The sequence below is a fragment of the Westerdykella ornata genome (assembly GCF_010094085.1).
Source record: "Westerdykella ornata strain CBS 379.55 unplaced genomic scaffold EI97scaffold_14, whole genome shotgun sequence".
Taxonomy (NCBI): Eukaryota; Fungi; Ascomycota; class Dothideomycetes; order Pleosporales; family Sporormiaceae; genus Westerdykella; species Westerdykella ornata.
In genome coordinates this window covers 410,096-425,213 of record NW_022986864.1, presented here as the reverse complement: position 1 = coordinate 425,213, position 15,118 = coordinate 410,096, and the positions used below count along the sequence as shown (strand labels likewise).

The following is a 15,118-nucleotide window of genomic DNA, read 5'->3' as shown; positions in this document are numbered from 1 at the left end:
CGCCCAAACGTGAATTTCGGTAGACATGTATTCGACACTTGGGACAAGTTGAACGCCGATCGTACACCAGATCATGGCGGAATTTGTGCGCCGGGTGCAGACTCAACTTCGATGGAGATCGCTCTCCAGGTGAGGCTAGGTTCCCAAGGCGGATCGATGAATGCAAATGCAACGGTATAAACGCAATATATGCATTATAGGCGTATCGGTCGTTGAAAACATGCGCGTCGGGTATCGCCAACGGAGAATCGCTCATTCAAAGAAACCGCCGTCACTGTCATCGTCCTCTTGTTCCCCTATCTGTGGCTGCTTGGGCTGCGCCGTCTTCTTTGCGTTCTCTCTGGCACTCTTTTTGGTTGTTCCGTGCGATTTTGTCTTCGGCAGCGGCCGCCGACCGGCACTACCATCGTCGCTGTTGCGAAGCTTGTCAAGCGTGCCCTCCTCCATTGCTCGTTCTACAGCCGCCCACATCTCTGGATCTCCCTTGGCAGTGTTCTCAGAATTTCCCTCTTGCGTGTTTGATTCCCCGTCAGTGTTCTTCATTTCCCGCTTGCTCTTCGGATACAAGGCAATGTACCGTTTCATGAGAGGATAGTAGATGGCATAATTGACTGCGACTTCGGCGTCGTGGATCTCCCGCAGCAGCTTGCGCCTTTCTGGTGTTTCATCTGCCCCTTCGGTCGCATCTGTCTCTGTCGCTAACTGACGTCGCAGTCGTTTGAGGATTCTGGTGGCTTTCTGGCGATCTTGGGGTTTTCCGTTAGACGCAATGAGCTTGACAAAACAAAACCTAGCAGACTCACCGAAAAATCTAATGTGATGATACTTGCTGATCATGTGTCTTCTCCGTTCTGCGTCTTGCGCCGCTGCGGTCTTTTCCTCTAGCTCATGCTGACAAGCCTCCAGCTCCCTTTCCCGCTCAATCCGTACGTTTGCAGGCATCCTGGCCTTTGGGTCGCTTTCCACATGGTCTAACAGACGCCGTAGATCCCGTATGCGACTTTTCAACTCGCTTATAGAGGGACCCTTTCCCTCTCCTTGGTCTAGGTCTTGCCGTTTGTGCTTGCGATGTCCTTTGCCGGGCCTGAACGGTTTTTTCTTGGATGGGCCTCGTGCATGATTATCTGCGTCGGCGGTGTCAGCAAGTTTCCGTTTCTGCGACATACTGGGCGCAGTGTTGCTATCAAGTTGATGGTCGTAAACTATGCGACGGAAGTTTTGGTGGAGTAGAAATTCTGCCGTACTGCACCGCTTCCAGATATATCTTGGCGCCAAGTCATGCCTTCCCAGGGTTTCCTTTGGTTCGATCTCACCCTTCTTAATCGACGGCGGGTTGCTTATAGTCAAGTCGGGCATGACTCGTCTTTAAACGTCTGCAATGAGTGTCCTATCCCATTAAACTCCTACTTCGCCATGGAGACACAATTACTGTTCTGCTCATCTCTCCGCAGACTCTCATAACACGAAGACACGTCCCATCCCCAGCGCTACTGGTACCGGAGCTTTCAGAATGGACGCTGCCATCAGATGGTCACCTCATTCAACACAGTACGCCCCAAGGTTCTTGATCATCGATGTGGCTGCGAACCGGCTTCGGCTCTGCCAGATCGACGGTATCGAGGACAATAAGGTGAGGTACAGTCAACTGTGCGTTCGTGACAAGCTCCCAAATTACACCGCCTTCGACTGGTCAAAAAAAGATGAACACACTGTGGCAATTGGTTCTGCTTCGGGTGAAGCTGTCATTGTCCGAGTGGATGCTGATCACCCAAATGCCGACTACATGCACTCATTTCCAATCAAGCATCAGCGCAAGTGCAATTCGATAGCTTTCAGCTCCAAGAACTTTCTCGCCACGGGCCTGGACCGAGTTCGAAATGATGTCTGTCTCAACATCTACGATCTTAATGCTACCAATCTTTCATCAACTTCGGAGCCGTATAAGAAATTGGCGAGCTCTGAGGCCATTTCCAGCATAAAGTTCTTCTCCAGCCAGCCAGACACCCTGGTTGCGGGCGTAGCACGGCAGTGCATTCGTATATATGATCTTCGAGGTGAGCGTGAAGCTTCCGCGTGTGATTCTTGTCTCTTATAACCGCTCAGATTCCGGTGCATCGGGTGTTGCACAATTCCCTACTCGTCAGGTGCACAACATTGCTATTGATCCTTTGGATGAGAACTACTTCGTATCTGCGGGAACCGCAGGTGATCCTACTGTTACTGTATGGGATCAGCGATTCGTCAAACCGAGAACCACGACTGATCCTTCTACCGCCGAAGCGGTGCTTGAGTTCCGACCTGTTGTCGATAACAGCCGTTCCGCAACTATTTGGAGCCTACGGTACAGCGGCACGAAGAAGGGAGCTTTTGGCGTTCTGGCCAATACAGGGGAGTTCAAGCTGATAGAGCACACTCAGCATTCGCATCGGCTGGATCCTCATCAACCTTCCAAACATGGTCCACATCCTAGGCTGTGGTCTTCACAGCATTACACCAAAGTGTCCCACATTTTGCGGTACCCTAGCTATGACGACGGGTATCACGGGGACGACAACCGCGTTGTAGCTTATGACTTCATGACTGCCGGCAGCCCCGTCAATGGACCATGCGCTCTGACTTTGCATCCGGGCAGAGAGGTTGAGATATTGAAGGTTCCTACTCCGGCACCGAAAATTAACGTGAGCGCCCTCGAGGAAATATTCAGGGACAAGACTGTCATTGCAAGGCCAAGCCTCAGCGAAGGCACAATTGCAGACGACCTTACTGATCTGGAAAACGACCACCTGAAGAACCGATACGATAATGGCTTTGACGCGAGAGACAGCCTACAAAGCCGCTTGGACAGACTAACCATTGACCATCCACATCGGAGTATTCCATTAGAATCTGCAACACTATCGAGTTACCAGATGCATGAGAAACTTCTCACGTTAGGATATCCTGAAGTGAGAATACCTCTTCCTGACTACCTCAAAGTCCTTCAAACTCAAAAGAGACGATGCAAGGAAGGTTACAACCTAGACTGTCGCAGGAACAAGGAAATAGTTGCTAACGATCGATGGCTGGTCGACGCGTGGAACCTCGTGGAAAGAATGGACGCTCATGCCTGGGGTGATGGTATGGTTGGCGGAGGGCTTGACCTAAAGTACCTTGGTGTTTCCGCCATATGGTCCAACAAGTTGGAGATGTATGACCAACGCTTAATCGATCCGGACGCCAAGACGTCGGAAGCCATCTTTGTGGAGGCTGTGAAGGAGATATGCGAGAACAAGGAGTTCCCTCCGTTTTCCGGCACCTCTACTGCATTCCCCGAGAACCGCCAACTATGTCTTTCCCTCTGCGGTTGGCATCTCTCCAAGAAAGGTCTTCGCGAACGATGTTCGGTGCTCATCAACGAAGGGCAGTATTACAAGGCGATTGTCCTTGCGGTCTTCCAAGGATATAAAGAAGTCGCGTTGGATCTCCTGAAGGAGACCATTCAACAGGGCAAGATACATAACGTTGGCCTGGGCGCTGTTATCGCCTGCGATTATGTGAATGAAGATCAGCGCCATCTGTGCTCTTGGATGGCAGAGATGACGAACGACGCCTACTTGAAGGCGCTCCTTGCCTACTTCATTTCGGGAGACTGGGGAACTGTTGTTGATATGCCACAGTTGGCGCTGTCTGATCGAGTAGGGGTGGCACTTAAATACCTCAAGGACGAGCGTCTGTCACACTTCCTCCATATGGTCACCACGGAGACAATCGCATATGGCGACATTGAGGGTCTTTTACTGACCGGCTTCACGAATAGGGCAATGGACCTCTTCGAACATTATATCGCCAAGTATGGCGACTTGCAGAGTGCTGTTCTTATCCTGTCGCGAGCTTGCCCGCTTTACATTCAGGATCCTCGCTGGTCCCTTTGGAGGGATATGTATCTGAACCAGATGCAAGTGTGGCGCACGTTTCTCGAGCGGACTCACTATATCAAAGAGCACAATCTGCGATGCGTTTCCCGGGAGGGACGAAGCGTCAACAAGCCGACCTCGCCGAGTTTGGCAATCCGCTGCCACAATTGCCAACAGAACCTGGCCCTACGGAAGGATCAAAAGACTTCACGGCAATATTTGACTCCCGTTGGCGATCGAAGCCGACCTCACCGTCCCGGGCCGCAACAAAAGCCTCATCCAGCCAAAGGGGCAGCATCATCGCCGGCTCTGGCATGTCCCAACTGCGGCGCTCAGATGCCTCGTTGCGGCATATGTATGATGTGGCTCGGTTCTCCTGATCCAAGCAAGGTCGGCGCAGCCCAGGCACTCAAAGAGGAGGATCTCGAAGCCCGGTTGATGGTTTTCTGTATGAACTGCACACACGGTTTCCATGGTCATCATGCCCGGGACTGGTTTGCGAGGCACGCGATGTGTCCGGTACCGGACTGTCAATGCATGTGTGGGCTACTGAAGTAGTGCATAGACTAGACTTCAAACTCGCGATCATAGATTTCTCAGAGTGCCCAGACGCGACGAACATGAATTGTCGATCACATCGAAAGTCGAATAGGGCTGGGATAGGGGTTTATCTACGCCTTACCGAGATAGTCTAGCGCCAGGATCGTCTGACAACGTCCTGTCTCAGCATCTTACATGTCGAACCTCGGAACTCCAGGTGAAAACACTCATGTCCACGTATATGGCATTCAAAGAGGGCCGAATCAAATGAATACAGCTCGCGATGGGAATTATATTCAGAGATGCGCTGATTCTACCCCATCGAAGAACCTTTGCGCGCGAAAAATGCAACGACATGGCAACTTGCCGTTGTTTCCAGGTGATTGCGATAAAACAGGCGATGTTTCCAACTCCGAAACAACTACGGCATCATAGCTGGGAGCAGGAGACAGACAGGCAGGTGTAACCCGGGACGGCCAAGCAGCTACAAAGGCTTATCTGCTCATGATCGCATTCTTTCGACGTTTCTCTCTCATGGTTCTATCAATCCCTTTAACGCCATGTACATCGATACGGAAGCTGCCAATAGAGGCTTTATCCTGCGTGTGGAGAAGTCGCCCTCGACTGGAGACCCAGTCACTTTAGAGGATTCACCTCTTCTGACCTCGTTTGTCGGCCAGGACCCACCGCCCTCATACCTCGAGGCCACCACGCCAATAAATTGGCACCCCAGACCAAGTCGAGATGAAGCTGCGAGATTGCTTTCTTACAATGACGTGCGAACGCCAGTTCCTCCACTTATTGATCCTATCGACGGCGTGTACAACGGGCCGACCTACCGAGGGCGAGGCTTGCGGGAACATTGTTCAAGAGCTCGGATACTAAAGTGGTTGGCCGCTCTCTTCATGATCATTTTGTTTGCTGCTATAATAACAGTAGTAACTCGTGCAAATCCAAAGCAACAGGTGTGATTGAATGCATAAGTTGGAAATAGCGGGATTGAGACTGACTCTCACAGAACCAATCCGTAAACGGCATACCTGCCCAACAAGCCGCAGGTTCGCAATCACAGAGTCCGAAAGACTTCCCAATTCGTTGGTCAAGTCGTTGCGGGAAGCAATACAACATGAAGAGTGAAGAATTCGACTTTGGATCGCCTGGAGATCTACTAATTGAAGAATTTCTGCAACCAGCGGGAGGACCCTTCAGGACATTAGCTGGCTGGGTACATGTAGCCCAAGCACCTGCCGACCAGGCACTCGGCACGATTCGGGCCAAAATATCTTACGCCGCCTCCAAATCCGTCAACATAGAGAGCATCAAGTCCGAATTCTCTGCGACTCGCCTGAGAATCGGAGATTTCTCCACATCAAAGCAAGTGGATAGTACTCAGCGCCGGACGGCTTGCCTTGGGCTGTCGGTAGTGCTATACGTCGCACCAGGTTCGAGGCTGGAAAACTTCCATGTTCATGCTACGCATCTTGGCATGCAAGTTCACCATGGGGTCGGTCTCTCAGTAACCAATACGACTTCCATATCCCTCACCACTGGTACATTGGATGCATCTTCGCTCATCTCCAGGGAGACCAAGCTGGAGACTATATCTGGTTCGATCAGCGGCAAGTACGCACTCTTCGATTTGATCTGGATCAGCACAATCAGTGGCTCTGTCAACATCAATGTTGAACCGATGGAGGGTGGAACGGAGGGGGCACCTGCAGTCTTCCAAGCACAATCGTTGTCCGGGAGCATCAGGGCCGATTTTAAACGGGAGCGCATACCAGCACGGGACTACCAGTTGTCTCTCAGTACCAAAGTGGGATCGATTGATGGGACTTTTGTCCACGGTTCGAGAACATTATTTCAATCGGTAGCCGGCAGCATCACAGCAGATATCCTTCCTTTCAGTCCAGGAGACGACGAGACTACGATCGAAACAGACTCGCGATCTGGGGAGACCAAGGTCAAGATACAGTCTCCTCATGGCGATCAACCACGCGGCCTGAACAGGCTCGTCAGCAACCACAAGACCATATCGGGCGCAATAGACTTGACATATCCCCAAGAGTGGGAAGGCCACCTTGACGGCAGTGCGCTTAGCGGAGCGCTGCACCTCCAAGGCAAGGATTTGGAGCTCCTCAATGAGCTCGCAGAACCCGGCAAAAATCATGTAGAAGCGAAGAAGGGCAAAGGGACTAGCGAATTGACCTTTACTACCATCAGCGGAGCATGTCAAGTCAAAGTTGGAAGGCTGTGAATCGGAGGTTGCCGCTTGCAGCTATGCTCATGGTTCATAGGGTGTCATGGGACATGTATAATATTGTATGGCGTTCACCTATGTACGATGGTTTTCAATCCTGACAGACCTATGGGTCTCCATTCCTTTTGTTGGCTTCATATGCAGAAATACGTTTCTCGCAACACAATATCAGTCTGTTTCTCGAACCTCGATGATGAGATCTGTCGAAACCATGAGCCTCCACCCCCCCACAATGTCCTTGACGCGATATGGATCCGTGCTCGCTTCCAATGACGCAGTCCTCTAACCCGGCGCGTTCCTTCAGAGCTCATGAAGGTCACAGGGCACTTGAACACGCGTTACCCAGGCATTGCGCAACAAACCCTTGATCCCTGGACACGCCGCTTTGGGCACCGCTGTGCAAGGCAGGGTATGTTTGGCCGCACTCTTCCGTCCGCACAAAATTTGGATCACCTGTGCCTTATCTAGTCCCACTTCTTCACGTCAGGTTCATGAAGTCTTTCCCACGTCTGAAGTTCTCCTTACTCCAGTACATCCATACAATAATCTCCACTAGAATATGTGCCTTCCCCGGTGAACTGATAGCAGCTGAACCACCTTGTGTAACGATGTTTTGCCGTGTGGCTGCCGCCCACGCTTAACGGAGAACGGAGAGGGAGATGTTGTGCAACTGGTCTCCCCCGGGACAGCAATAGCGGAGCTCGCCTACCCGCTGGAGCGTGTTTGCTATCTTTGTCTGCCCTTCAGATGAAGGCAAACTTGCTGTAGCTGCAATGTATAGATGATCAAGGAGGTGTCACAGTCTTTATCGAATCTCATCTGATCTCGATATCTCGAGATCCAATGGGGACCGCCGTCACTTGAGACTCAGCTATATCGGTCCTCCTTTAGTGTGGTGGTGTGAAGAGGCCGCGAGACACGCGCCGCGACAATACTGAAGGATATCTTTTGAGTTCCACCGTTGCTATATTGGGGGCAGTTTGCAGCTAGGTGGGCCGGGTACTGTGCTACAAAGCACATGGAGAGGCCAGAACGTGAGCACAAGCGTGGGGTAGACTAACGGCTATTGCCCTTCGCGTTTTCATGAAAGGGCGGCCAGGTTCTTGGAGGTAAGGTATCTATCATGACTTACCCATTAGTTGACAGCGACCCCTTAGTTGCCACTGGAACACCAAACACCCGCCCATACAAATTTGCATCCCCGCCATTGCCTAATAAAAGCGCGAAAAAAGCAGCCTGCGTGCAAGGCTTACGCTTACCTGCAGACAATCTCTTAGACAGTAATTATATATAATAATTTCGTAGTGTAGAGGAGAGTAAACATTCACGACGAAATTGGCAGAAAAACGCTAAAGCTATACTTGGCTAGGCAGGCGGTCAGCTAGCGTGGCAACTAAGGGGTTGCTGTCAACTGATGGGTAAGTCATGGTATGTGCTGTGTTGGGAAGCAAGGGAGAGGAAGAAAAAGAATAGGGGACCCCGCTTGTTCCAATCCTCTTCTAGAAGTCTGACTATGTTGGCCAGTGTTTATTCCTTGGAACTGATAGGCTGGAGTAGGAAAGTGATGGTTATAATAGCGATATATACAACGGAAGCTTGTGTCGAGTTGACGCATTCCTCTTGGGGGTCCTGAGATTACTGGTGGTCGCATGCATTTTTTACTCCAAACATCGTGAGAGCGAGAAGGACTATCATCTGCATAGAAGATGGGCATCAGAAAAGCAGCGCATGCTCGGGTATGGCGTACATTCTGCACCTCATCTGCACATCCTCTTCGTGTGTCACACCGTATCATGCACACTGACTGAGAAAAACGCTCTAGCCATGGGCATGTGGCATGATGCTGGCTGAACCGCAAACCACACGGACTGAACAATCTCGTCTCGTCCTTGGTCGTCATGGTGTTGGTGCGGTGCCGCGGACCGCATGATCGAGGGATGGTCGCCGAGAGCTATGTTTTCCCCAGAACTGGCGGGGTTCTGGGACTTTGCGCAATACTGTAGTGACAAATAACTAACCTTTAGGGATGTGCTGACGGTACAGCTAGGCAACAGCGACAACCCACAGCGGGTAATATGGCAGTGTCGGGGATGTGTTTTCACGAGGTTCTGAAGGAAGAAACCCTTGAATGCAGGACAAACATTGGGAATGCACCCCAGAGACGCACAACACAGACTCGCTCACGGACGCTCTGGCATTCCCATCTCCCAGCACCCCGCGGAGGCGCACGCTAAAGAGTGTGCAGGTCCCTATATACGTGCTCGTTCGCGAGCCACCCAAGGTGGGCGCGTGCGAGCGCAGTTCGTAACAGCAAGGACGTGGAACAGTCGCGCGGGATGTTCGGAAGCAGGCCGGCAAGGAAGATGTTCCACTGTCCTCGCGCTGATGCTTTTTGGTGATGGTTGTGCTGATGGTGAGAAGGCGCGTCGTCCACGCTAGCGAACTTCTTCTTCATCAGCCCCCTGGCCGCGTTTCAGGTCACGTTTCAGACTCTGACACCAGCATCGTCACGGATGTGACCGACCATTTGACATTCTCTCTTTTCTGTCGTCCGTTCTGCCCCTCGGCCGCGCCTGTCCGCTCCATCCATCTGGATTGAGATGATCGAAGCCAGGACAGGCCTGAAACCGCTACCCTCGAGGGTTTCGCGTTGCGAACATGCTTCGCCTCGCGTCCTTGGGAACCTTCTCTGCCCTTGATTGTCGTTTGTCGATTGGGTGATGGACTCTCATTACCAACGGGACAGAGCTGCCTCAGCCGCAAGGGCAATGCCAGAGGGCAGAGGGTGCGGCGTTGACATGGGCTTCCGAGTCCGCCGGCAGCGTCTAGTCTCCATTCACGGCGCTCTGCCGCCGCAATACAGGGCGAAGCTCCACCCTTCCCTCCACACCATCCCCGTCAAAGACTCCTTTGGGTGAACGCCTCTGCCCCAAGCTCTCGCCGTTCCAGATCTCTGCAGCCAAGGCCCCTCCAGACGCTTCCCTCAAACCAAGTGCGGGTCGTTCCTTTGCGTCAACATTCCCACATGTGGTCCTCTCCCATCGTCACTGCTCGGAAACCTCCAAATCCGTGCCTCTCTCATATAGTGGTGCGGCCCCTCCATTTGTCCTTCTTTCTACTTTGGCCTCTGTCACTCATTGAAACCCCAGTCCCCAGTACCATTCATTCTTTTAACCCATCGGAGCGGGCTCCATTCCGCGCTGGCAGCGAAGGGAACGTTTGTTCTCCGTACACTCTTTTGATATTTACGACCAGCAGCTTCCTTTTGTCGTTGCAGATATAGCTCGAGTCGCACTGCGCTATCGACTAACCACACTCCTTTGACCCGACGTCACTCTTTTCACTCCAAACATATGTATGTTCTCAGTGTCTCTAGGCCTCCCTTGCGTAACACTGCAGCTTCCCCCACAAGTGAGCCGAAGCCAGACACACCCGGACGCGATCTGGGCTGTGGGTATTGAGAGGAGCTTCCTGTTTGGTTAGCTAACAGCTGTGCCAACAGTGGACACGGGGACACCACTAGAGCCGTATTCTTCTGAGGGCGAGGCTAAGATGGAATTTAATGCGATTCAGCAGTAAGCCCCGCCAGATGTGAGCAGTACAATCAGCGATGAATGGAAGCTGACACCACATAAAGATATCGCCCAGCACCTAATAGACCTTTCACCAACACTCGGCCGTCGTCGAGACAGGCAGTGCAAATGCTGTACCCTTACGGGAGCATCCCAGTGCAGCAGCAGCAGCATCATTCACAAGTCATTCACCCTCACCCCAAACTTTCCCCTCCGTATTCAACATGGACTGTCCCACAGACCCACAACCCGTACCCTCATCTGCAGAAATTTCCTGCCTCAAATAGCAGAGAAGACTACGAGCAGTTGGGCGCAAGGCCAAATATCACCGTGTCGAACAACCACTCGCCAGCATTAAGTAACGCCGCTTTTCGCAGCGATGTGGGAGTGAGTGAGAGCTTGCCAACTACTGATTACTTTCCCGGCGTTATCGATACAAGTATGTTTCTAGTGTCCATGTCTTGCTTATATCTAACACTCACAGGTCCTTGGGGCCAGAAGGTCTGCGAAGAATTTGAGAACTTCACGTCGCTGGATCCTGATATGGCCGACTTCAACCAAGGATTGTTAGGTCACGACGAGAATACCCCCATCATTCATCTTCCTCACTACCAAAGTGGCACGGAACGTCAAGAGACAGAAAATATTGCGAACTTCAACCCCTCCTCAACACGACGCCTCTCCGAGTCTTCATTCTCAATGTCAAGCACAGGCGGCGCCCTTCCCGAGGTATCGACATTTGAAGAGTTAGGTTCATCCGAAGCCATCTCGTACGGATCCGACTATGAGCCATGGAGCAGTGTAGAGGCAAACTCGAATCTGTTGTCGCCGCTTGCGTCGCCACGTCGACTTCAGCATGAGCATGTAGTGCGTAGTGGCAGTCGCTCCCGCGCTTCGCCAGCGCCACACAACAACGTGCGGTCGTCGCCGTATACACTGGAGACCAGCCGGTTCAAGAGATGGTCAACGGGACATGCGCCGACATCAACCCCTTCCGCGCGACCTCTTTCCCAAGTTCAAGACCGGTTTGCCCCGTACCCGCCTCGTACAAATCCCCACCATTCGATGCCAGCATATCCAACCAATGCCTTCAACAACTTCGGACTGCACGGCCAGAATGTCCTGTATACGCAGCCCCATCCATTACAGTCCAGCAATCCCGCTATTTTCGCCTCTCCAGATCAACCATTTCATCCCCATCTCGAAGTTCCGCGACCCGTGCCTTCGCAACAGAGTTACTTCCGCCTCCTCCACAGCAATGTGGATCGGCATGGAGGTTGTGCTTCCCACTTTGCCGACCTCTCCGACCCACCCGATCTCTACTCCTCATTGCACGAGGAGCCCTCCAACCCGCCCGAATCCGACATGAACCCTTCCGATCCCGACCTGGTCCCTCACGAGCAAGACCTTCGTTTCGGCGGAGACCTGTACACCCCGCGCTGGGTGCGCGGCCACGGCAACAAGCGCGAAGGATGGTGCGGATTATGCAAACCGGGCCGCTGGCTGGTTCTCAAAAACAGCGCTTTCTGGTATGACAAGTCCTTCACGCATGGCGTCAGCGCCGCAACTGGAGCGGCATTCCAGGGACCGCAAGAAACGCGTCGCACCGAAGGCAACCTGGACGTATGGGAGGGCCTCTGCGGAAGTTGCGGTGAATGGATTGCGCTGGTCAGTAGCAAGAAGAAAGGAACGACGTGGTTCAGACATGCATACAAGGTTCGTTCCGTTTTCCTCATGCATGGGTGGTCCTCCGCGAGGGTCATCCCTTCTTCTCTCCTCCTCAGAACCTGACTAACTCTCCACACCCCAGTGCCACACGCACCCAAAAGTCAAAGACGGCCCTAAAAGACGCCGTGAAACGACGGCCGTTCGTGCTCGAGCCGCCTCGTCCGCATCAACCGGCACGACGTCCTCCCCTTATCCAATCAAACGCGACGTTTCACAACAACAGTTCCATGACCAATCACTTCCCGCAACCTACTCATCGCATTCCCAGTCAACGCCGACAGCCACACCGACTTTGAGCACCGCTGCCATAGCACCTCAACCCCCACAGTCATCGCAGCCGCATCAGCAATATGTCGGCATGCCGACTTCGCTTCCGACCCCCTCACAGCCTACGGCCTCATTCCCGATTGCATCGCCGTCTCCAGCAATGCAGCAAGCATCGACGTCCTCCACGGCGACGACGACGGCCCAATCCGAGGACAAGCCTGTAGTGGTCGGCATGTTCAGTTCTCCCTTGCAGCCAATGTCGACATTTGCTTCGTCTTCGGGGAATTCGAATTCTTCCTCCTCGAATCCGCCGCTGCTGGTCTCGGAGCCGGAGTTGGTGGGCGTGAAGCCGACGTCCGCATTTAACAGTCTGGCAAGCATGATCTGATCTGATATGCGTGGCCGACGTCTGTGGCACCGCAATGTATAAGGCTGCGGGACTTGCGTGCCGTAAAAAGGTTCGCGATTCTCTGAGATGTACGCATGCCTCTGAGATGTACGCATGCAGTTTGAGTGGCGGAACTGATGCACTGATTTTCTATCTTTCCCTCGAAGACAACATTTAATTGTGGGCTTTGTTCAGGGGGTCATCCGGCGTTGATGGCTAGACGGACTCTCCGGGTTACATCAGTGTTGCATTTCGAGGGTAAGGCTCGTTCCCGCTATACCGCTTGGTCTTTTGTTGAGATTTCGTTCTTTTACATCTCCCCTTCTTCCATACACCTTTTTGTGCAAGGCAAGATTAGGAGAGTGGATCTTTGCTCCCTCTCATGGTGGCGATGCGTTTCATTCACGCGGGAAGGTTCATCGAGGAAAGATCAAGAGGTATCGAGACTTTTACTGTTCAGCGCTTTCTTCCCTTCCCTCCATTTTGCATGCTTTTCATGAGGTATGATTGGATGTCCGATTTCCCACCGCGCATTTGGGCCAGAGTTCATAAAGCACTGCTTCCCAATCCCTTACCCGAGCCGCATCGTAGATAGATTTGATTTTTTTCAACCCCTCAGAAAACAGTTGAATATCAGAATCCAACAAGTAATCCAGGGCTCACCGTTACATGCGCGAGCCGTGATACAGATCCTTCACTGTACGGACGGTGGCACAACAGCTCCTACACTATAGATAGCTGCCCGGGCAAACCCCAGGCGGGATACCGCAGCAGCTGCCGAAAGGCTGAAGGACGTTCTCATCTCCGGCTTTCTTCTCGGCAGGGGAGATGGGTGGGAGATGCCCTAGAAAAGCGGTGAAGTCGCAAAGGAGCTAGATGCATTCCTGTCTGACTGTTGTGTTGCAATTACGCAGAGAGGAGACACCAGAAAAGCCCCGGAAGAGAAAGTGCTGTGCACAATATTCCACCATACCAGTCACATTGAAGGGTAGGATGAGGACCAGACCAAACAGCCATCGTAACATCTCATACCCTCTTTCAACCTTGAAACCCGCCCCTGTCCATGGCGCAGATCAAGCTTGTCTTGACGCTTGCCGCTTTAAGGCTGAGGCGTTGGACCCGGGGATTTGGTTTTCACGATGGGAGTTGTGGTGTGGTGTGGTCCCGAGAGGTAGGCATGTGGCGTGTCTCATAGATGCCTTTGAAGGATATGCTGCCCATGTGCTCCGAACGGGCGAAGTAGGAACCGAATCCACACAGCTTTCAACAAGATCGCTCTCACATGGGCCTGATATCCCTCGAGCGCAAACCAGAACTGGCCGAATAGTTCGAGGTGGCTCTTATGGCGGTTGGGTAGCTCCAGTCTCAGTATTGCGATGTGGAACAGCCACTACCGCTGGGCGGCGGAAGAGGCGCCGGATCTGCATCTCACCCTCCGTGGTTCGAGCCTTTCCCGCTCCTCGCTGGCTATACAGGTTTGCACGTTCGCTTCAGGTGTTCTTCGATATGACTCGCGGGCTGCACGAGACGGAAGATGTTGCGGGTGTGGCGACAAGTGTCTTCCCCCGGGATTGTGTGAAAACCGTGTATTGTCCCTTGAGTGCATGAAGATTGTTCGGCGAGGTGCAACACCGACCCGATCTCTACGCTGATAGACGGTGTCAAAGGGCGGAGGTTGATAATTACCGGGTCAACCGCGTTGAGCGAAGGGTGCGCATTGCAGCATAACGCCTTTGTATGTCAGCTTCTGCGTGAAGGTCGGCGATTCCATGGGTACGGTCGTTCTTGGGGACACGAAGGGCAAGGTGATTCGTGGTAGATTGCATTGTCTGCGCGCATCGGGCTTGACTTCAACAACATTAATCCTCCTTTGCACAAGACGGTTCCATATTCCGGTATCTGGTACTGTGTCTGGGGGATTGCCCATGTCGTACAACATATCGTCGAGGTGCTTTAATGATGAGGTTTGCCCAAATGGAACCTTGGGGTCATCATGGACATGCAGCTATGGTCCCGTAATGTCCAAGATCGTAGAGATTGAGTCGGCCTTTGCATGGTGGCGGCGATAAGCCCAATAGGGTTTTCAATTCCAAATAACACATGAGAGGCGACCTCAGAGTCATCGAAGAATGGACCATCCCGAATCCCGAAGTCAGATTCTTTTAACAGTAGGGCAATCTTCAGCATTGACTGAGTCCGCTAGTGTTACACAGGCGAGCTAGCTGGAAAATGGACTAAAGCCTTCATAGCGGTTGTATGATCTCCCACGTATCCTACACTACAGTTAGCGCTCCCATCTATACTGAACCCATTGGCGACGGTCGAAGCAGTTCCTTGATAAAACGCCTCTTTGGGTAAGAACGGCTTGCAGGAGTAAGCCTAAGAGTCTCTACAATGGATGCCTCTCTGGACGGCAGAGAAGTCATAGAGTTATGCGGTATGTCACTCGTGACACCTGACTATGATACTC

General features: G+C 52.5%; 5 protein-coding genes across 5 annotated transcripts; 4 read left to right on the top strand and 1 right to left on the bottom strand.

The window, feature by feature from the left end:
* Positions 1-163: 163 nt before the first annotated feature.
* Positions 164-1,219, bottom strand: EI97DRAFT_76282 (uncharacterized protein). The gene is made up of 2 exons (XM_033803054.1): positions 804-1,219; positions 164-746 (listed from the first exon to the last, which is right to left on the bottom strand). The coding sequence occupies exons 1-2, from the start codon at positions 1,162-1,164 to the stop codon at positions 253-255; spliced, it is 855 nt and encodes a 284-aa protein (XP_033653011.1). The 5' UTR covers positions 1,165-1,219; the 3' UTR covers positions 164-252.
* Positions 1,220-1,510: 291 nt separating this feature from the next.
* EI97DRAFT_379279 (uncharacterized protein) lies at positions 1,511-4,451 on the top strand (the record flags this gene model as incomplete). Its single annotated transcript, XM_033795703.1, has 2 exons — positions 1,511-2,054; positions 2,104-4,451. 2 exons carry the CDS (start codon positions 1,511-1,513, stop codon positions 4,449-4,451), a joined length of 2,892 nt encoding a protein of 963 aa, XP_033653010.1.
* Positions 4,452-4,993: 542 nt separating this feature from the next.
* EI97DRAFT_451029 (uncharacterized protein) lies at positions 4,994-6,690 on the top strand (the record flags this gene model as incomplete). Its single annotated transcript, XM_033800320.1, has 2 exons — positions 4,994-5,398; positions 5,452-6,690. 2 exons carry the CDS (start codon positions 4,994-4,996, stop codon positions 6,688-6,690), a joined length of 1,644 nt encoding a protein of 547 aa, XP_033653009.1.
* Positions 6,691-10,245: 3,555 nt separating this feature from the next.
* Positions 10,246-12,897, top strand: EI97DRAFT_475469 (uncharacterized protein; the record flags this gene model as incomplete). The annotated part of the gene is made up of 4 exons (XM_033801922.1): positions 10,246-10,268; positions 10,331-10,704; positions 10,750-11,981; positions 12,076-12,897. The coding sequence occupies 4 exons, from the start codon at positions 10,246-10,248 to the stop codon at positions 12,646-12,648; spliced, it is 2,202 nt and encodes a 733-aa protein (XP_033653008.1). The 3' UTR covers positions 12,649-12,897.
* Positions 12,898-13,336: 439 nt separating this feature from the next.
* Positions 13,337-14,337, top strand: EI97DRAFT_76037 (uncharacterized protein). The gene has a single exon (XM_033803053.1). The coding sequence runs from the start codon at positions 13,525-13,527 to the stop codon at positions 14,254-14,256; it is 732 nt and encodes a 243-aa protein (XP_033653007.1). The 5' UTR covers positions 13,337-13,524; the 3' UTR covers positions 14,257-14,337.
* Positions 14,338-15,118: the final 781 nt, after the last annotated feature.

What these genes read in the sequence shown, in the direction of transcription:
- EI97DRAFT_76282 (XM_033803054.1), bottom strand. Translation starts at nt 1,164, where the DNA reads ATGTCGCAGAAACGGAAACTTGCTGACACCGCCGACGCAGATAATCAT. An exon ending in TCATCACATTAGATTTTTCG is followed by an intron (nt 747 to 803) that starts GTGAGTCTGCTA and finishes GAAAACCCCAAG; the next exon opens with ATCGCCAGAAAGCCACCAGA.
- EI97DRAFT_76037 (XM_033803053.1), top strand. Translation starts at nt 13,525, where the DNA reads ATGCATTCCTGTCTGACTGTTGTGTTGCAATTACGCAGAGAGGAGACA.